This window comes from Penicillium digitatum, chromosome 4 (assembly GCF_016767815.1).
Source record: "Penicillium digitatum chromosome 4, complete sequence".
Taxonomy (NCBI): Eukaryota; Fungi; Ascomycota; class Eurotiomycetes; order Eurotiales; family Aspergillaceae; genus Penicillium; species Penicillium digitatum.
Window position 1 is genome coordinate 1,841,374 of NC_089387.1, and position 21,676 is coordinate 1,863,049.

General features: G+C 47.5%; 6 protein-coding genes across 6 annotated transcripts; 4 read left to right on the forward strand and 2 right to left on the reverse strand.

Annotated features, from left to right (window-relative positions):
- Nucleotides 1-2,580: 2,580 nt before the first annotated feature.
- Nucleotides 2,581-3,346, forward strand: Pdw03_0617 (uncharacterized protein; the record flags this gene model as incomplete). The annotated part of the gene is made up of 4 exons (XM_066099667.1): nucleotides 2,581-2,723; nucleotides 2,785-2,900; nucleotides 2,961-3,040; nucleotides 3,146-3,346. 4 exons carry the CDS (start codon nucleotides 2,581-2,583, stop codon nucleotides 3,344-3,346), a joined length of 540 nt encoding a protein of 179 aa, XP_065957394.1.
- Nucleotides 3,347-3,465: 119 nt separating this feature from the next.
- On the reverse strand, nucleotides 3,466-5,751 carry Pdw03_0618 (reverse transcriptase; the record flags this gene model as incomplete). Its single annotated transcript, XM_066099668.1, has 2 exons — nucleotides 3,466-4,996; nucleotides 5,447-5,751. 2 exons carry the CDS (start codon nucleotides 5,749-5,751, stop codon nucleotides 3,466-3,468), a joined length of 1,836 nt encoding a protein of 611 aa, XP_065957395.1.
- A 1,411-nt stretch (nucleotides 5,752-7,162) lies between these two features.
- On the reverse strand, nucleotides 7,163-7,904 carry Pdw03_0619 (Retrovirus-related Pol polyprotein from transposon; the record flags this gene model as incomplete). Its single annotated transcript, XM_066099669.1, has 3 exons — nucleotides 7,163-7,267; nucleotides 7,336-7,800; nucleotides 7,863-7,904. 3 exons carry the CDS (start codon nucleotides 7,902-7,904, stop codon nucleotides 7,163-7,165), a joined length of 612 nt encoding a protein of 203 aa, XP_065957396.1.
- A 499-nt stretch (nucleotides 7,905-8,403) lies between these two features.
- Nucleotides 8,404-9,225, forward strand: Pdw03_0620 (NAD(P)-binding domain; the record flags this gene model as incomplete). Its single annotated transcript, XM_066099670.1, has 2 exons — nucleotides 8,404-8,474; nucleotides 8,697-9,225. The coding sequence occupies 2 exons, from the start codon at nucleotides 8,404-8,406 to the stop codon at nucleotides 9,223-9,225; spliced, it is 600 nt and encodes a 199-aa protein (XP_065957397.1).
- A 3,665-nt stretch (nucleotides 9,226-12,890) lies between these two features.
- Pdw03_0621 (Aromatic-ring hydroxylase-like) lies at nucleotides 12,891-14,313 on the forward strand (the record flags this gene model as incomplete). The annotated part of the gene is made up of 2 exons (XM_014680392.1): nucleotides 12,891-13,189; nucleotides 13,278-14,313. 2 exons carry the CDS (start codon nucleotides 12,891-12,893, stop codon nucleotides 14,311-14,313), a joined length of 1,335 nt encoding a protein of 444 aa, XP_014535878.1.
- A 5,226-nt stretch (nucleotides 14,314-19,539) lies between these two features.
- Pdw03_0622 (Phosphotransferase enzyme family protein) lies at nucleotides 19,540-21,164 on the forward strand (the record flags this gene model as incomplete). Its single annotated transcript, XM_014680393.1, has 3 exons — nucleotides 19,540-19,941; nucleotides 20,000-20,362; nucleotides 20,550-21,164. 3 exons carry the CDS (start codon nucleotides 19,540-19,542, stop codon nucleotides 21,162-21,164), a joined length of 1,380 nt encoding a protein of 459 aa, XP_014535879.1.
- Between the last annotated feature and the right edge of the window lie 512 nt (nucleotides 21,165-21,676).

Consider the following 21,676-nt stretch of genomic DNA (forward strand, 5'->3'; position numbering starts at 1 on the left):
CCGCTGTTTCTTTTTTATAATTAATCAAAAATAATCGGCTGGCCTAGGGTATTTGTGAATGTAGGCGATTTCAACATTATTTTGGTAGTGCTGTTTAAGCTAGGGGGAGCGGTGCGGACGGAGTACACCGAGAAGATGCCACAGGTAGGGCTAGTCCAAACAGTAAGTAGTATTGTTACGGGAAGATGTTCGGATCTAACTGGCGGATCATCCTTACTAGGTACGCGATGCCATAAATTACTGTTTTTACCCCCCTTACATCTGTTGATCACATGACGTGGAGGTTTGATAAATATATGAGGCGCGTCATCCCCCAATTTTCTCCGTGAACACTCTCAATGCTCCTATACAAGTCCACACCATGCCTCCCCTTCCCCAGAACCGGAAATTATCCAAGGTATGTAAGATGGGTGCTATACTTAGGGAGAATATTTGATTAAACTCATCGCCTTGGATATTCTACTTGGATAATCATCCAATTTATTCAACCAACGTACAGCTTTTAGATAAACGCCGTACTGTTTATCGCTTCACACTTGATCCGAGCTCATATCGACACTCGATTCCCCAGACTATCACATCAGTCATTGTCAAACGGCAAAAGAATGATTGGGAGAAAGAATTTTGGAATGAGAAAGCAGTCTACGACAAATTGAAAGAGCTCCAAGGGAAAGTGATTCCATCTTTTTTTGGGCAAGGTTATTATGATGGACTCCCTGCACTTGTATTGTCCGAGATTGATGGTGTTACTCTCTATGAACTGGCCCGCAGTAAGAACGACTTTCCTGCAGAAGCTTTGAAACCTTATCTCGAGGATGTCTTTCGTCAGTTTTCAGAATATGGCGCTTTGTATCGAGATCAGAGATTGGATAATTTTCTACTCTGTGATCAGGGCAACGAACGATTCAGAGTGATGGCTGTTGATCTGGAACAAGTCGATTTCCCTGATCGCCTGAACCCCTGGGAAAGACTAGTTAACTCGGACGGTGCAATGTCTATAATGCAAGATTTCGAAGATATGCAGCATCCACATCGTGATCCATCTCCTCTACGAAGCTGGCGGGTTAGCGGGTAATTTCGATATCATTTTTTTTTTGTTGTTGGCCCCAGGACAGAATATTTGATTCAAGCCGCAGTAAATATCTCAAAATATAGCCACAATGCGGAGCTACAACTACTACCACTTACACATTTGTTGCCCGCTTTCAATCGCTTTCTTCGTATGAAAACGAATTATTGAGAAATTTGCCCATCCAAAGCAGATGAAATTCCAACGAAAAAGGCCGATCGGTCAGTATAACTCTGCTAGCCAACCCTTTCCATATCTGCATCACCCGAAATAACATCAGCTTGCCAAGAAACCACCATGGACTGTATTCCAACTTCCTCGTTACGAAGGCTGCTTCCGAGCTGGATTGATTCCTTTAAAAATCACGGAGTGACATGCCCAAAGTAAACTAAATTTACATATGATACGTTCCCCCGAGGCCGGAACAGACCACAGCTTAAGGAGAACAGTATCTATAATCAATATGCGAGACCTGGCCCTATCTATGGCCGCCACTATATGTCTAAGAATAGCTATAGCCTCGGCATCAGAACAGTCGTGCAAGACCATACGGAGAAGGTTTTTGTTTATTTTTCGCACCTCTACAAAGATCTTACACGATAGATAGAAGATACAGATATATCTTAGCTAGCGCAATAACAGACGTGCCAGTTGTTCTCCGACCCAATTCTACAATAAGGATTGCATTTCCCAGAACGATTCGGACTTAAAGAGTCCAAGAACTTGTGCTGACAACCAGGCCCCCATTTGGAATCTGTTGAATGAAATCCACCCACTAGATTCTAGAAACCCACCCCTTCGCTACTTCTTACGTTCCGCATATACCGCACGAAGTCCGACTTAAAGTCTTCGTTGGCCGACAGATACTCGAAAAAGGGAAAGCTGGTGTTATACAACGGATTGAAACCCGTCTCTTTGGTGCGAATGCTGTCGGCTCCCCATTTCTGATGCACTGGGGCCATCTGCTGGGCACAGCGCGCGGTCCGCGAAAACAAGTACAGCGCATATTCGTGGACATCTCCATTGCGCGCCAGCAGCGCGGATATCGTCTAGTGAACTATACTCTTGCCATACGGTTGCTCGCGGAATAGAGAGTTTGTCATTGCTATGCGAATGATACTTTCCAGTCGCTGCTCGGGCACTTTGGCTGCTGCTGCGAGATCGGCATAATTTATGCGCTCGTTGGGTGGGATCAAGTGGAAGATATCGAATTCGTATAGCCAGTGGAGATATGAGACATGTCGAAATTGCATAGAATCAGTGGGGTTTTTTCTTCTGTAACCCGCGACCCACGTCAATCTTGCCCCGGTCGTGAGATTGGGAGAAACTCGCTGGGTCCATTGGCCAGTTGGGTGATCTCCAGCGAGGCTGCGTTTAGGTTCACGCATGCTTATTGGATGCTTGGAAGTGATGAGATTCTGTAAGGATCGCATGGTTTCTATTGGATAGTGCTAAACACCAGTTATAATGTAGAGTTATTACATAACATGCCAAGCCCTCGCTTATCCAACATGAAACCCCTTTTTCCTGTGACCAATTGCTTGGTCCGAGCGCCGCTGAGTAGCGGCCTCAGGCGCCGAGAGTATGCAACCCTGCAATCCTCTCGGGAGCACATCCCTCCCCACCAGATCTGGCTTACCGTCCCGGAAGCCAGGTATGTGAGGCCATTCAGACTCCCAGAAGGGGAAATTGGCGTGGTCAATGTAGGTGGTCAGTTGGCTTGTCCCCAACCTCTCATTTCTTCCCCCGTTCTGGTGTCCTTCCCCCTCTGTGCCCACTGCACTTCTCCCACTCCGTCTTCCACTTTCTTGCCGGGCCCATTGCTCACTTGGTATGTGATCCGGCCTTCTTTTCCAGAGCGCCAAGTACTGACGCCAAGTTCGCGAGGTAGTGCACATGTTGTTTCCCTCTGTGAACCGGCTCGCTGTCCCCTCGTCTGACCCTATCGACGTCCCAGTGCAGGTTCAGAGGGTAACACGATGGTCGTCATGGCCAGTCGTGCTTCTTCTCCACTGTTCGTGCTTGCGGAGCCACAGGACAGTGCGATGACTTCGTCGTGAGCTGGCGCAGCTGCAGTTGAACGTCCAGCTCGTCCAGCAGGACTTTAGCGGGCTCGAGTCCCTCCGTCGTCGGGAAGAAGTCGCCTCGGCTCTACCTGGCGGCGAGATCGACTCCTGTTGGCTGATTTTGTCGCCGACGATTAGCTTGCTCCGCCTAGGATTCCTTTGTTCTTTGTTCGGTGGTGTCACTTGTCTCTCTTCCTTCGTTGACACCTAGTTATCAGCAGATTCAATACAGGACCGTTTTCTATCGATTGCTCTTCGTAGATTGCCCATTGTGGTATTTCCTCGCCTTTGCTCGCCCGCGTGCTTGTTGCGGCGGCGGATCCCAACTCATTATGAGTTCATTGCGTAGCGACGTGGCTTGCGGAAGAGGTATGGAGATGTTTGATGTGCTGGTGGAGCGTCCTCCATTTGCTGATCTCCTTGGCCACCCTCTTCAGGTTCGCCGACGTCATCTAGATCCATATCATGAATCTCTTCTACCCTTCCTTGGGTAGGCTCGTCCAGCCATTGCTGTTGGCAGAAGTTCTCTTCCTGAGTCTTCTCTTCCGCTTTGTGGGCGGGATTCCAATCCCTTGGTTGGGATTCTTCCACTTGTTCCGTGGGAGCGAAGCCCATGCCTGGTGCTTCCTTCATCCTTTCATCCGCTTTGTGGGCGGGATTCCAATCCCTTGGTTGGGATTCTTCCACTTGTTCCGTGGGAGCGAAGCCCATGCCTGGTGCTTCCTTTGTCTTCTCATCCGCTTTTTGGGCGGGATTCCAATCCCTTGGTTGGGATTCTTCCACTTGTTCCGTGGGAGCGAAGCCCATGCCTGGTGCTTCCTTTGTCTTCTCATCCGCTTTGTGGGCGGGATTCCAATCCCTTGGTTGGGATTCTTCCACTTGTTCCGTGGGAGCGAAGCCCATGCCTGGTGCTTCCTTTGTCTTCTCATCCGCTTTGTGGGCGGGATTCCAATCCCTTGGTTGGGATTCTTCCACTTGTTCCGTGGGGGTGAAGCCCGTGCCTGGTGCTTCCTCTGCTTCTGGTGCAGGAACCATGTTTTCTCCCTTCTTGGTGGCCGATGGCTGTTTCCTTGCCTTTGTTGCGACATGTCGCAACACTTCCTCCCTCCCCACCAGACGTGAGCGTACCCCTGAACGCTCCATTGCGTCCCATTCCGCCCTGGAAATGGTGGCCAGCTCGTGGTAGCTCGGCGGCGTCTCCGAGTCCGTGTCGATTATCTCGCCGCCGTCGAGTGGGTGTCGGATGTCCAAGCCTTTCCGACGAAGTTGGTACTTGCCACCTGATGAGGTCCATAGTTGATTGGGGTTCTCAACAAATGCGTCGACAAGTCGGCGGCCATTCACCAAGTTCCTTAGTACTCGCCCCCCAGGTTCGGCGAGTGCGTACGTGCCGAGGGGGTGTGCTTTTAGGATCTTGTACGGTCCGAACCATTGCGACTCGAACTTCTGCTTTGCTTCGTTGCGGACCAATACCCATTTGCCCGGTTGGAGCGAGCAAGTGGTGACCTTCTCGTCCTGGATTTTCTGGGCTCGGATAGCCTTGTGTAGGAGTGCTTCGTTGGCCTCGGCCCGTGCGTGGTTGACGGCCATGATCTTGTTGTCCAATTCTGCAGGGCCTCGGATAGATGTCACCAGCTCCGTGTCTCCTGGCAAGCGTGGGTGGGTGCCGTACACCAAGTAGAATGGGCTTTTGCCGGACGTTGCATGTTCCCTGACCCTTGTGGCGAACAAGGCTTGGGCCAGGTATAGGTCCCACACCCGAGTGGGTTTCCCCATGCAGTATTTGGTGAGCATCCGTCCGAGCAGACCGTTGAAGTTCTCCACCTTGCCGTTCGTCCGCGGGTGGTACGGCGTCGTTGTCCTGTGCTTGGCATTGATCAGCTTGATGAAGTATTGCACTGAGGTGGCAAGTAGGTTGGCGCCATTGTCAGTTAGGAATTCCGCTGGCGCTCCGTATACCGTGAAGACATCTTCGTGGAGGAATTCGGCGATGGCTTCCTCTGTGGCATCTGGCAAGGCCTTTGCGAGTGGCCAGCCTGTAGCGTAGTCGATCGCCGTTATGATCCAGCGGTTTCCACTTGGCGTCGTGGGTAGCAAGCCGATGAGGTCGATTCCCCATCGTTCGAAAGGCTTGATACCGGTGCTGGCCAAGTATTGCGCTGCTTCTCTCTCGAAACATTCGTTTCTCCCCTTCGACACCTGGCAGTTCGGGCATAGACGGACTGTCTCTTCCGTGTCCTGCCGTATCCCTGGCCACCACGCGCGGGTCCGTAACACCCCGCGGAGACCTGGGTGTCCGAGGTGTCCGTACTCCTCATGCATTCTCTTCAGGAAGTCCTTCCTGAAAGGGGGTTCCAAGTATGGGGCGGATGACCCGTCCCCATGTAGGAAGCGCAGCCTTGTGTTCTCTTCCTGCGTGGCGGCCGCTGGCAAGGGGGATTCGTGTATTGCCAGCTTGCTCGCCCAGCGCATCACTTCCTTCCGAAGCATCTTGTCGCTTGGTAGGCTGCCAGCCAACAGATACTGAATGGTGGCCGCATACCACTCTGCTTCGGCAAACCCGCCTACCTTAGTCATCAGGTTCAGCTTTCCCCAAGTGGGTGTTCCCTGAGCCATATTAGCCGGTCCTTCTCCGATGAAGTCAGGGCGTCGGCTAATAGCATCAGGTACGACCGCTTCTTCTCCCTTCCTATATCTCAGTTCGAGGTTATATGCCTGGAACTCGTCGATCCACCGCGCGAGGCGCTTGCTGTAGGTCCGGGTTGTCGCTAGGTACTGGAGACCCTCATGGTCGGTGATGATGGTGGTCTTTGTTCCGTTTTCCAAGTACCTGTCCCAGGTGCGTAGTGCTTCCTTGATCGCCAGAAGCTCTTTCTCGTGCACCGGGTAGTTTAACTCTGCCCCTCTCAGTTTGCGACCATCAAAAGCGACTGGGTGCATCTTCCCGTCCTGGCCTTCTTGGCCAAGCACGAATCCAATCGCCCATTCGGACGCGTCGGTCTCGATTGTGAAGGGCTTTGTTCGGTCGGGCTGGACAAGAACAGGGGCGCTAACAAGCGCTTCCTTCAAACGCACAAAGGCCACCTCGCACTGTTCGGTCCAGGTGATAGGACGGAATTTCCGCTTGCGTAGCTCTTCGTCGGCCTCCTTCGTCAAGTTGTGTAACGCCACCGCTATCTTTGCGAAGTCCTTGACGAAGCGTCGGTAGTACGTGGCCAGTCCTAGGAAGCGGCGCACTTCGTTGACGTTTGTGGGTCGGGGCCAGTCCTTAATCACCTCCAGCTTCATCGCGACCGCTTGTACCTTGCCGTCCCCGATGATGTGGCCGCAAAATTCCAGTTCCTTGGTGACAAATACGCATTTCTTCGGCTTGGCGTAGAGTTTCTGTGTCCGCAAGCACTGGAGCACTTCTTCCAAGTGCGTGTAGTGCTCGTCGAGTGTTTGGGAGTATACCAGTATGTCGTCCAGGTATACAACCACCGACCTGCCAAGGTATGGCCGAAGGGTCTCATTCATCAGGGTCTGGAAGGTTGCCGGTGCATTGCAGAGTCCAAAGGGCATGGCTCTCCATTCATACTTTCCCCAGACGGTGTTGAAGGCTGTCTTCGGTACTGCGTCGTCCGCCATTCTTACTTGCCAGTATCCCGCCGCCAGATCGATCTTTGACAAGTACTTTGCTTGGCCCACGATGTCCAACAAGTCTTGGATCCTCGGGAGCGGGTATCCGTTCTTGGCGGTGAGCTCGTTGAGGCCACGGTAGTCGATACACATCCTCCATTCTCCTCCCGGTTTCTTGACAAATACCACGGGGAAGCCCCAAGGGCTGGACGATACCTGAATCAGTCCTCTATCCAGTAGGTCCTTCACTTGTCTCCGTAGTTCTTCAAGCTTCTCGTGCGACAAGGGGTAGGCGTTGGCGTTCACTGGGTTAGCGTTCCCCGTGTCGATGTGGTGGACGAAGCTCCGTTCGGGGGGGAGCTCCCTCGGTAGGTCATCGGGGAAGACGTCAGCGAACTTCTGGAGTAGTTCAGCCAAGCGTGGGTCGCTTGTTGAAGGATCGAGGTCTTTGCAGTTCGTGGCGTAGAAGACCGCGTACTCGGTGTCCTTTTCCTTCATAGTTCGTCGGATGTCCCTTTTAGACAGTAGGTTCAGCGTTCCTCTGTTCTCTCCCCCGAGCGTCCGAGCGTTCACTGCTCGTACTTCGTGCTCTCCGTACCGGTCTGTGAGCCACATCTTCTTCGTGGGGAAGCTAACGTGGGGGTCGTGCTTGCACAGGAAGTCGTTGCCAAGCACCACGTCGTACCCCTCCACGTCGACCGCCCATACTACCTTCATTCCGGTCCATCCGCCTAAGCGGATTACCAAGTTCATTGTGCCTTGCGTATACAGTGTGTCGCCATTGGGCAGCGACACCGGCAAGGACTTACGTTTATCCCATTTCCCGCCTAAGCGTTTTGCGGTTTCCAGCGAGACAAACGTGTGGCTTGCTCCGCAGTCCAGTAACATGCGGCAAGCGATGGGGTTCCCGGCCGAGGCGGGGCGGTGGAGGGAGCCGTCGAAGAAGTTGAGGTCCTCCCCGAGGGCATTTAACCTCATTGTCGCGCCCTTCGCGTGTTGCTCTGCGCGGATTTGGCGCCGCCAAGTTTCAGTTTTGTCGGGGCGCCCCTAAAGGCTTCCGGTGCCACGCTTGGTGTCAACCCCGGCGCCGCCTGTTGAGCGGCCTCCACGTGTGAGGCGGGTTGTCCTTCTGCAAGGGGTTGATTCTCCATCGTGGCGGTTGGTTTGGGGGTTCAGCAAGTTGAGTCTTGGGTTTCTAGGAGGTTGTTGTCTTTCCTCCTTTCCTTTCTTCCACTTGCTTTTACTTCTTAGGGGCCCCCACTTCGCCCCTAAGGATACGGATCCTTGACCTCGGCAGAGTTTCCGTTGTGTGCCCTAGCGACGGTGTCTTTAGGTCCACTTGCTGGCGCACAAACTCCGCTTCCTGGCCCCTGGATCGAAATTCCTTCGCAGCCGGGTTCTGTGTGACTCCCATTTTCTGCTGCTCGGCTCCCTGAGGCCTGTAGGCGCCAGGGACTGGTTATAGGGTGCGGTTTCTCATCGAGATACCGCTGCTTCCCCCTTCCAGCTTACCGTGGGAGGTAAGGCCTTTAGCAAGACATGCTACCAGATGAGATTCTGTAAGGATCGCATGGTTTCTATTGGATAGTGCTAAACACCAGTTATAATGTAGAGTTATTACATAACATGCCAAGCCCTCGCTTATCCAACATGAAACCCCTTTTTCCTGTGACCAATTGCTTGGTCCGAGCGCCGCTGAGTAGCGGCCTCAGGCGCCGAGAGTATGCAACCCTGCAATCCTCTCGGGAGCACAGTGAACCTGTTGGAAGGTCATGTGACCACCACTGTTTGCTCCCAGTACTTAGTCTCAGTCTTAGCATGTAGATAGTTTCTCTCTCTCTCAACGCATCAAGAGATTTCCAGTTACATCTACATTCATCGTAGATCTCTAGCATCTCTAAAACTTACTTATTCCTCGATTGTAACTTATGGTACGAGCTCAGCCTGGGCGACGGCCCAGGTCACTTTGGCTTCGATTTCGCCAAACGCACTTTCGCTCTCTTTGATGATAGCGATGTGCCTATAAACACAAGCACTTGGCCGCAGTGTGGTCGGGCTATTGCAAAATGGCTGAGTTTGAAAGAACTCCCCCAGGATGAGAACGACAAGTCCCCTACCCTTTCCCGGTTCAAGAACTGTTCTACGTATGTTTCGAGCTTCCGATTGACTCGGAGCGATATGTTTGAGAGTGTCAAGCGTGTGACCAAGTCTACAGATGCGGACTGGACTATCTCGCAGGATTCCGTTGGAGAGCGCTTCAAGGAGGGACAGGAGGACATGAAGGTGCGCAACTGGAATGTGTTCACTAAGATGCTGTGTAGTCAGATTTTTTTTGTGAATAGGGATGGTGAATATGAGTCTAGAATTAGTCTCGATAATGAAATGGTCGGTCTACTAGTTGAGGATTTGGACGAGGCTACAGCGGTGGGCATCCGGATGGCAGAGAACAACGAGGTTTCTTTCTCGCACTAAATGCTAAAATCGGTTGTTGGCCCCTCAAGAATAGAGAGGAACTCTAGTCTTTCGTGATTTTGAATAAAACAAGTTACATTTCCCTGCTTGTGCCTTCGGATTAATCCTATATTCCGCAGAAACTTACATAGAAAGACCTTTGTGAATAAAGAGATAGCATCAGCTTACTATAATCACATACAGAGTAGCCTAGCTCACAACGCTCTGGCCTATCGAACATAATGTTTTTTTCTCGTTTATTAGATATCGTGGACTGAGTGGCGAATGAAATGATACCGCTCTCCATCAAAAGTTCTGGTCAGATGTCATTCAACTTTGGGCAGGTGATGAGATATGACGAGATATTGCTAGCTGCGGGAAAAAAGTAATATTAAAATTAAAAGAGTAATGAGTCGACCCTGTTAAGCATTTACTGTACTGTTCATTCCATCCCCTTTATACAGTACTTACATGCCTTGAACTCTGACTGCACCCTGCAGGTGGTGGAAAATGAGGTCAGGCAACATCGATATACAAACTGAACCACTTTATTCGATCAAATTGTCCGTATCAACCACCTGCGCTCGGCCTAGATTAATCATAAAGACAAACAGAAGCCTTACCACGGTATAAATCGTTCAAGTTTTTGGATTATTCAATTCCGGAGATGATCTCTACAAAATTCGACAATTGCCCCATTGATCTTTTTTGCAATGATCTTGAGCTGGCCAATATGATCATTAAAGTTTTAAGGGTCTCACTATCGTCGATGTAGTAGATCGGGAATGGGTGCACTGCGTTGTGCGGGGCCGGCGCAGCTGTTCTGCTCGGCGCGCCCTGGTGGCTCCTTTGTGGTTGACAGATGATGGAGAGGGGTATTTTAAGATCTGCAAGCCCTTTAGGCCCAACGATCACCTCTCTCAATTGCCTTGATATGATTATACCTCTTTTAGCTGAAGAAGAGTCGAAGATGCTAGGACAAAGAAAAGTTTTCCCTATCATTAGATGGTCGGTGGACTCAGAATGCTATGTTGCTCAATTAATTTTCTCTCACGTGGCTTCTTGGATGTGAAAAACTTCCTCTGTAAGCAATTGCAAGAGCAGATGGAGTCTGAAGGATGAAGTCGCGCATTGGGAGGACCTCGGGAGCATTGGAAGAACTTCGGAGACACTGGAAGAACTTCGGGGACACTGGGGGATCTCGGGAGCATGGGAGGAACTTCGGGATACCACTCCGTACAGAAATGAAAATCTTGTTGAAAAGAAGATGAACTACCCGCTTCAACAGGCCAAGGTCTTGGAGGATGTTGAATGGTGCAATGCCGTTGGAAAATGACGAAGGAAGAATAAATTGCCTTTGGTCGATCCTTTTTGAGGGTTGACGAATATATGCCTTGAGGAAGTGCTATCGCGTTTCAATACAGCGTGATGCCCTCTCTCTTCATACGGCAATCTGATCAAGGGACAAATTTCAAAAAGGGGGCAAGTTCTTCTACCGTGGCAGACGGTAAAATCACCAATTCACGAAAAATTGACCAGCATTTGAAGTGTAATATTATGTTTCCCCAGTACCTCTTGTGAGAAATCAACATGGGGTCTTTTCACAGCTTATTGTGTGTGACTTCACTGTAGCTACTTAATACGTCTTCTTGAATGGTTCCCCAAGTTCAGGTGTCGAACTTGTTCTTCCTGTTCTTCCGCCTGTAAAGGGTAAGGGCCTGGCACATTGCCGTATTAACTAGATCAACCGATGGGACGTTCTTTTTTAACCAACGTTCTACCAAAAAGACCGCTGTGACAACTCAGACGACAACCCTGATGGTTGTCATACCAAGTTACCAATTCATAACCCCACTTGTGCTTCCGAGTGCACCCGCATTTACGGCATTCTCCGAGATTCTGCTCCTCGCCAAGTTGTACGGCTATTTATCCGTCACACCGCCAAAGATGGGATTTACTTAATTTATCCTAGACCTAAAATTAAGAATATAGTAATTCACCGGGAAAAGAGCCACCCGCGCGAACCTTGTAGAATTGTTGTACGATTGAGTCTACTCCGTAATAGAAGCTCTAGTCCAAAAGTAATTAGCCTCCTGACATGTGACATGTGACCTAAAGACCAGTCTTGTTCTTCTTGTGCCCTTTAAATGTGGAAATTTCCAATCCCACTAAAATAGCATTTAGCGTAGACTATCGAACGGTCTAGAAGGAGTATAGATTTTTGACTCGGAGCGAGGCTCTTCGTTAAAGTCCCCTTACTCGGATAATGGAACGTTAGCTGAAGAATTTATTATATTACGATAATGTGATATCAAAGCGGGTGACCCTATAGATATATATACCACTGCAATGAAGTCAATTCCATGAATTGACTTGGTAATTATCTTGTAGTCCAATGTGTAAACGCTCGCAGTAGTGGCCGGCGTATCTCACTTCTTCTCCACATAGATTGTCTTTTTGACAACCGTCATTCGGAGAAGAGCATTTCCTAGGCAGAAATGGTCACTGAAATAGAATAGCTAATGGCATCTGGCATCTGGCCCAACGATGGAACCAACCCTTCCCGCACAACGGTGTGCATGGCAGGACCCATTCACTTTGAAGCCGGTCAGTAGATCTGTAAATATATTTCCTGATGAATTTGGTACTCTGAATAAATACCGATCATCTAATTTTGTGCAATTTAGGTGATCAATGACGCGTAGAAGGGATAAGCTCAATATTTAACTAGCTGTTATTATAAGTTGGACTGGCCCTTACAAATTGTATTGGTTTTAGTACTTACAATGCCACACCAAAAGGAGTTTACTTTACTCCGTACACATGTTGTGTTTCTAAATGGGGGTGCTCGGTACAAACCAAAGATGCCACCAACTTTAATGCATTAGTGCATAACTCTTCCTGCCGCGTTTAATTCATGTTTTTACCCAACACTAAGGAGACGGTGTAGATAGAGAGTTGCAGAAAAAGTTATGCACTTATGCACCCAAGTGGATGGGTCTTTGGCAGCCCCTTCGAAATCGACCCCACTTTTTTGTTAACCTTGATACCGTGAAGAATTTTGCCAGGGGGGTTTTTTTCAATCTTTTCGGAGCTAGGATTCAGTTTTGAAACCCTCTAATTCGATCAATTAATGCAAAAAAATCGTATGCATAGCCGGGAGTGCTAAGGTCCCTTGTTAATATAGAGACCCTCATTAGTTTCGAAGGATTTGTTCTCCGACAGTCCTTCCAAATTAACGGGGCTTGACAGTCCCCAAAATTTGTCCCACTGGGACGGAACAGAGACCCCTCCCGAAATCTCCGCTTCCGAAGTGGCCGGTTTCTAAGGTCCAATCATAAGGCTTAGCTGCAAAAAGAAGTCCGATCATCGGGCCCCTATATTCATGACGATGACGATTCTGATGCATCGCCTCAATCAAAGGCAGCACGAATGGATGACTCAGCGGAGCATGAGGTTGCGCTAGGGGATACAGGTAGGCTAACTACAGGTGCTTCCGCTGAACAACCCGGATATCTTCCGTTCCAAGGTTTGCCCTGTGGGTCTATAAAAGTATATTTAGGAAGTGAAGAAAACTATAAAGTCCTGTCCGAGTTACAAGCATCGTTTCTTGTGGTGTATATTCATCTACACATTTTTGCCTTTCATACCCGTTGATCTCTTACCCTGAAATACAGGCCAACTCAATGGCACCTAAATCATTCAAAGTTATTGTCGTCGGCGGCGGCCCTGTCGGTCTGACCGCCGCCCACGCCCTTCATCACGCAGGCATTGACTTTGTAGTCCTTGAATCCAGGAGCTCTGCAGTTCTGGATCTAGGTGCCAGTCTCGTTTTATCTGCGGCGAGTCTCAGAATTATGCATCAGTTTGGAATTTTGGAAAAACTGTTGAAGATCGGAGGAGAACTGCAGCACTCCCAATCGATGACGCGAGAAGGACAGCCATTTGTGAGCACTTTCAAACTCCTTGAAATCCTGAGAAAGAAGTAAGTCTTCCATGATTTTCTTGATAAGGAATTCGCTCTATAGTTCCTATCCATTCGTGAAAATACTTACGCATTCACCTCCTATCAGCCACGGAACTGCACCACTTGCGTTCCATCGCGCCCAACTCGTTGAGACCATGTACGAGACTTTGCCCGCGGCGGCCAAGGAGCGTTATCTTCTGAATAAAAAATTAGATTCTATTGAATCCGATGAGACCGGAGTGCGTGTGACTTGCGCCGATGGAAGCACATACGACGGATCTATTGTCATTGGAGCGGACGGTGTACACAGCAAGACGCGCCGAAATATGCGTGAGCTAGCACTGAAGGAAGATCCCAAGCGTGATTGGGATGCAGCTGTCCCATTCCCAGCTTTGTATAGATGCCTGTGGTGCAGCTTCCCTCGGGTCGGCGAATGCGGATATGCCACCGACACACAGTCCAAGGACATGTCAACCATGTTCATTCTCGGTCGGGAGCGAGGATGGATCTTCCTTTACGAAAGACTGCCCGAGTCAACGACGTCGCGTGTGAATTACACCGAAGAAGATCGACAAGCCTATGCAGCTAAATTTGCCGATTTCCCTGTAACCGACAAATTGAAGGTCAAGGACGTGTACGCGAATCGGCTGACCGATGGAATGGCAAACCTGGAGGAAGGTATCCTGAAGCATTGGAGTTGGGGCAGAATTGTCTTGGCTGGAGATTCTTGTCACAAATTTACGCCTAACGCGGGACGCGGGCTTAACAATGGTATCCAGGATGTGGTTGCTTTGTGCAACGGAATTCATGGGATGCTAGAAAAGAGATCCGAGACCGATCTGCCAGATCTAGTCGCTCTGGGCAAAGTGTTCGCGGACTACCAGAAGCTCAGATCAGCTCCTGTACAGTCTGACGGCACTCAGTCGTTCTATGTTTCCCGTATACATGCCTGGGCAAATTGGCTTTCTTACTTTGTCAGTCGCTATATTATGTCGCAAGAATGGTTGCTGGCATGGGCGTTGAACGCATTTGGCGCCAACGAGATTCGCAAAGCGCTGATATTGGACTACATTCATGTCGACGAACCATTCTTGTCAGCGGTTGAGTGGAAACATCAATTGCAGAAGAAGAAGAGTGACTAGACGCGTGATGGAGTTCATCAAAGGGGAAAGGGGGAAATTGTACTATAGTTCGAATAAATACCCACTTCAATCATCGACATACTCTTCATTATGTATTATCTTTTCATCAAATTGCAAAACGTGACGACCCAAATCTACCATGAAAGCGCCGTTGGTTAAATGTAGATGCGCGAACGGTTGGCCCGTAAGCAAGGTATAGGTGGAGACTCCTGCCACCATAATATGTTTGTGTTCGCTCATGATATTACTTTTAAAGGGAACATCGACCTTAACTCTTTGAGTGTCAAAATTTGGAAGGTCAAGGGGTATTTTAAAAAGACAAAGTGACTATTTTACAAGGACCTTGAGAAAAAGCCATGGAAAGGGAAGAAGACAAATTTTTGAAAATTGAATCACGAAAATGGTTATATTCAAAAAAAATTAAGAAGATGGTAAACTCTCCAAGCATAATCCAGAAATGCTGCTTGTGAAATTAGAGGCCTTGAACTATAAAACAAGTTCAATTGGTTGCCTTGCAGAGAACCGGGCAAAGATAAGGAAGTCATTGAAGGTCAAGGCTTTGTGACTATCAGAGTCGAGGAGAGAATCAACATGGAGTCAATATCTAGAAGAGTAATCCTTGAGAACTGGCAAAATCTTGGTACAATTTTGAATTTGACCATAATGCGCAAAAAGCTCCAAGAACCCCTATACAAAATGGAAATGGGGGATAGTTCTCAAAGGAAGTCAGACGGACAGGGCACGGGAGTCCTTTTAACAATGTTCCGACAGTGAAACACTTGGTAAAGGATTTTTCATTTGATAACATGAGTTCCACAACGACCAGTTAAATCCATGTCTTGCCTCATGTTGTGTGCCTGCGCACAAACCTTCGTTCGGAGTATGGAGTTAACTGTAATGAGCCTGGCTCAAATCTATAACATACTAGCAGGGGTTAGCGACCTGACCAATAAATGAGAATTCAGGGGAATTAATGGATTGTCGGTATAGAGGTGAACACGACGCGAGAGGGAAGCGTCAAGACAAGCTTTAGCAGACCAGACCCAGCACTGATGGCCGTGGCGTTATATGGTTTCTGCTGGGCTACTATTCGTCCAATGATATGCTGAGGCATGATATAGGTAGGATCCAATAGCACGCCCCGATAGTTTCAAGAAATGAATAGTGAGATTCTAGATTCAAGGCAATATCGGGTCGGGTCGGGCCAGTTGTGCGGGGCCGCCCGCAACCTTCGAACCCACATACCCAAATTTACGGCAGGGTTTAGACGCCATCGCGCCTACCAGGGGTTTGCCAGGCACACAATTAAAATTATTAGTCCACATCCATAGTGCAAATTTTACTAGTATTGAGATCGCATCTATAGAAGGGGATAGAATGAGTCTGTCTTTTACTCCTTATTGCGTCTTTCTTATTATTCCTAAAAGAGGAGTCCTTCTACATCCTGTAATAAATATCACTAATCTTGATCTCCTTAGTAAAGATTTTTTATATCTACTTAAAGGTTGTTTGAAGTTTTGTAATAGAAATAATGCTATTAGATCTATTCTATGAAATAAATAGTTTACCTAAGTCTTAGCTATATCAAGACTTGGCATTTGACAATTTTCATACCTTGATTTTTTGTTAAAAGATTTAGAGATTTTTAATAGTAGTATTAGCATGAAAGAGAGACTGAATCTTGTCTTTAATAGTTCTAGATCAATTAGCGCTAGTATCTTGACTGTACGAAGAAGCCCTTTAAAAGGGACATGGGAGAAGCCGAGGAACCAGGCCGATAAGAGCAAGGTGGTAAAATAGGCGGCAAATAAAACGTATGGGTTGGCGCGATGGCGCCCCAAACCTACCGTACAAATTGCAAAAATCGGTGGGCCTAGATTTGGGGCCGATTCGGGCTTTTGATATCATTTTGATCGAACCTGGCTGCGAGGTAAATGAACACCAGAAATTTATACAAACTGTATAGCCGTACCTGAATAGGATACATTAGGTTTCAAATTTGAGTTAAACGAGCCGCTCAATTAAAGTATAATAGACGGATGCTAGACTGTTAAAGAATATCCCAGTATTATATTGAGAGAGGGTATGTAGATGATCTACTATGAAGTTGTAGATGTCACTTGAAATCTCTGTCATGCGTGGAGACAGAGAGAAACTATCTACAGGCACTGTCTAGACGAAAGTACTGGGAGCAAGCGGGGAAGTCTGACTTCCAACACATGTAATTGAAATATTAAATAATAAGTTTTTGTTGAATCACATACTATAAAATAGTAAACCAAGTAGCATGTGAAATTTTTGATTTAACGAATCTTTCAGAAAGTGTAGAATTGGTTTTATAAAACTGTCTGATTTCTTCATATCTATAAATGAAGCTATATTAATATCGTCATTTCAACCCCTGTAGATACGTCTACTCCTCACTGACCTATATAAAATTGTAGTGAAGGAAACAGGAAGAAGATATTAAGCGAGCGATGACGGCGTTAAACGCCGGATTATTCTTGATTCCATGGTTTGTTTGTACATGGTGGGAAGGTGACTATGTACTGGGAGCAGCATTGGAAGCAGTTTGAGTTGAAATGCCATCCTTCGATATAGGATGCTCGAGTTTGTATGGCAGAATATGTGATAGAGGCGTTAAATTGCATCGACGCGGCTAATCTCGATTACGTAGGAGCTTGGCGTATGCATGAAATCAATTAGTTATTAGCGTTGAAAAGATTCCAAATAATGCTGATTATGAAGAATTAACTTGTGTGCTCAACAGTTTTCCCTTTCTCTCGCCTTCGCCGCTTTCGCAAGACACTGGTTTCAAAAATCATACCAAGTTTCTTCTAGTACTACATCACTATTAACTCTCCTCTCTTCTTCCCACCTTCTCTCCATCCGTCGGAACCGATCCATCTCCTGTTCTGGACTATGTAAAGGGATTTTCCCTACCAATGGATCCAAATTAGCATGAGTGGCTCGTAGCTGGGTACTGTGCCTTGAGGCATTGCTGGGTTTGGTCTACAACTTCCTGGAACTTGGGGATCTTTAAGGTGACCGTTGTAGCAGCGGTATCGGTGGCGGTATCAAAGCGAGCCGTACCGGCCTTGACATTAGGACACAGTGGAGTTGGTGGCTCGCGAAAGAAGTACTTCGCCATGCAATCCACACACTGAGAGTTCTAGCCTCAAAATAGGCCATGGTTGGCGCGTTTGGCCGCCTTAAGGCAAGATTCGTGCTGGAAAAACGATAGGTACACCATTCTTTTGCTGCGTAACACCGAGAGGGGTCAATTCGTTGCAAACGCAATATATCTGCCAATAGTGTGTCCAATTTATACCAGAGGACATGGCATCTGCTTACAAAAATGGTTGATAATAATTGATCGGCCCCACAAGTGATCTATCTAGGAACATGGAAAATAGTTAGTTTTTGAAAAACGTGTGAAGCATTTAAAATCCATCAGATCCTTAACTTCGCTAGCCCACCAGGCAGTGTTGCACTTAGCCTCACCTAAGCAGCTTCTCAACTATCTCGTTCTTTAGGTCAACCATCCAACTTTCTTCCATGGCTCCTATCACATGTACTTTGGCCTTGGGCACTCCATCAAGACTGATTTGCGATTTCCTAGAGCTTCAGTAGACATACTTACCATTGTCACCCAAGTGGTGGTGATTTACATACATACATGAAACTGTTTTTGGCCACTATCATGATGAGCAGGACCTATTGTTTAGCGAGGAAAAGGAAACGGAGGCCAAATGGCATAGCCAACAAGACTAGAATCCTGATTAACAGAACCTTCTGCCTTGAATACATAGCAGTCAAAGAGAACATTTGAAGTGAAGACCAGGGATGTTGGAAATCATTCACAAGTACGTGTAATAGTGAACACCTACAATTAGCTAGCCACCACATGCGACTGACGTATGATGATGGTTGCCCGGGGGGAAGGAGTAAGGGCAATCAGGAGGATTTAAATAAGGATATACAGCCATTAAGCTACATAAAGGCCCATCTTTAAACAGAAAGAAAAGTGAAAAAAAAGGAAGAAAAACTAGTAAGTATTTAGATAGAATGCCATAATCAAGCTAAGTTAGATCCAAACGCGGGTTTTGGCCATGATGAACCCGCCCATGGGTTCTTGGCGGGTACCCGCGGGTTGCCCAAAATACCCCAAAACATGCATAAATCGTAGATAAACATGATTAGTCATCTGATGTAATTTTGGTCATTTATTTCTGTCACGCTTTTGGGTGGATGTTACAATGAAACAATGAGCGCCATCGATCTGGAAATATATATTCTCTACATGTAGATCACTGCCCCCATCGCCGTGCTTTACACATCTGAAGGGATTACAGGCCACATTGATCATTTTAAGTAAATTCATCAAATGAGAATCTTTCGAGTGAGCTCCAAAATATTATCTTTAGTTCGATAATTTAAAATCAGTGATTTGGACCCTCTCAGTGTCCTCCCAAAGTCGTATTCTTCATGTTCCTTTCCAAATATTCTCAGCTAGAAGCTATCAGTTACGCCATCGAAACAATTAGATAATCGAAAATTACTGCATAACTTAGTGTAAAATGATCAGTCAGCTTTTTTTGCTTTTTTGGGTAATCGCGGGTACCCCTTGGGGTCTTGGGTTGGGTTTCCCGGATGACAACCCACCCACGGGTTTGGGCAGTGGGCGGGTTTTGGCGAGGCCTAGGTGTGCTCATTATGCACTGGCCGGCATGGAAGGAATATTTAGGGGTTGGATAGAGTGGAGAGATCACCAACAAACAAATTTGATTAGATCTCACAAGATTAATGGATTGAACTTCAAGCATGCCAACCTTAGAACTTCGAAAGCATTGGAGATGGACAATGGTGACTGACCCACCTGGGCGTGTAATCCCGAAGACAAATCAGGCCACTACTCCTGATGGGTTACATAAGACCATTTAACCGCTAGGCCAAAAGATCATAAGGACAAACAGAACATCTGTTTGTCATTGCAGCAGCATATATAAGAGGCCCTAATATCCATTAGGGACCACAGGCGGCTACGGTAGCGGTCATGTGACGGGAGGCTGGTGCTATCTGAATGCGACTTCGTGTGAACTTCGCTTCCTTGACAAAATGTATGCACGCAGTGCTTGCAGGGTCTTTCGATATAGGTCTCATTTAATTACACTTGGAGTCGGACAAGCTGCCTGCTCTTCTGTTCCACTCCAGAATACCGTCAATATGAACTGGTTTCGGCAATTCACCTCACGCCAGACACACACATCCTCGACACCTATTCCCACCCGGTCGCATATCAATCCTACCCTAAGCCAAGGAATATTGATCTCAGACTGTGATGAGGATAGCATTTATCACTACACATCTGGACGATGGCTTTGGAATGAGAAGGAACAGTTATCCCGTCGCTATGTTAAGTTCAATCTGGCAGAGCTCGTCCAGATCGCAACCCACGCGACAGGTTCAAAATCTTTCGTCGAAGTGCAGAAGCTCCCCGAGGGGAATTTTTGCAAGGTTTTACTACTCAAGACGGAAGATGGCAAGGAAGTGATTGCAAAGCTCCCGAATCCTAATGCTGGATCCCAATACTTTACCACAGCCAGTGAGGTGGCCACCATGGATTATGTGAGAATTTCTTAGTCTCGTGTTGCTACGTGCTATCTTATCTGACCCAAATTTCTAGGTGCGGAGTGTACTAAATGTTCCGACTCCAACGGTGTATGCCTGGAGCCCCTCTACTGAAGAGATTGGAGCCGAGTATATCATTATGGAACGAAGCCGTGGAGTTGAACTTAGCAAGCTGTGGGATGATATACCTGGTCCTGATAAACTTCAGATTGTTCGGCAACTTGTTGGATTTGAGAAAACACTTGTATCCACTCGATTTCCCGTGTATGGGAGCATATATTATGCAGATAACCTGTGCAATCCCCACCCAAACCAGATGATTGAGCTTGGGCCTAAAAAGAACACCGTTGGAGCGGCATTTGTGGTTGGTCCGACCACAAATCGAACGTTCTTCGATGATGGCAGAAATGCCGTTGATGTACACCGAGGACCCTGCAAGTGTCTTCCTCGGATCGTTAACCAACCGTTCTAATTGATTTCTTAAAATATGGGCATCTGTTGAGGATAATCATTTTGCTCGTGCCAATCTTGAACTTGCTTGTCTGCGGACTTTCTCAGAATTTCCACGTCCGCAAGGACTATTTTATGGGCCTGGTCAATACCAGCCTACTGCTCAACGAAAACAAGAAACACTGCAAAATTTCATCAAGGTTGTCAAGTCTCTGTCGCCGAAAGACAAAGAAATATCTAAGCCTGTTCTGTGGCACCCCGATCTACATGGGGACAACATCTTTGTGAACCCCGACCAGCCAACAGAGATTCTTTCCATCATCGATTGGCAGGCCGTGAATTTGTCACCTCTATTTCTTCAAGCTCGCCATCCAGCTCTGATAGAATTCGAGGGACCCATCCCTGAGGGACTGCAGTCAATCAGTCTGCCCAACAATTTCGATGAGCTCAGCCCAGAAGAGCAGCTCAAAGCGAAGAAGCTCCGTGCTGCTCAGTCTCTATACAAGCTCTATGACATTCAGATGATCCAGGACTGCCCTGAGATTGCAGCTGCTCTAACCTTCAAAAACTCGCTTGCTGGCCAAATCGCAGGCCTTTCGGGCTCTCTCTTCAGTGACGGGAAACCTGTTGTTCAAGGCATGCTCATAAAACTTCAGGAAGAGTGGGCGACTCGTGTTGGATCATCCATTCCCTGTCCAATTTCTTTACCGAGGAGCATGAGGAACAGCAGAGAAAGGACGAGGCAAAGTGGGCTAGTGGTGTTGAGCTAATGGAAGAATTCCTCGGTCAAGTTGGTGCATACCGAGGGTGGGATTTTTGGGTGAATCACAGTAGCTACGAACACTTTGAGGTGCAGCTAAAAAAATGCCGGGATGAATTCTTGAATTCTCACTCCATCACTAGTGAAGAGAGAAGCCAGTGGGAAGCGGTGTGGCCTTTTACAGATAAGTAAAGAATGCAGCTATTCCAAAACCTGAATAGGATCCATGGTCAAAATATTTGCATACACGCAGATATCTATATGGCTAATGAACAGTTCTTTAAATACCGTTGGGAACTTCCTACTTCCCTAGCACTTCACATAGACTTTATCTTAGGCAGGTGATGTTCTATGTACTATTTCGCGTAATTACAGGGTGAAAGTCGTCGACGTATTTATTTTGTACATTCATATGATACTTAATTGCCGAAAAGTCGTTCATTTGCAACGCCACCATAATGGGGTCATGACCCAGAAGACAATGGCCAAGTGTGAGACAAGACCAACGAACAGCTTTTTCTT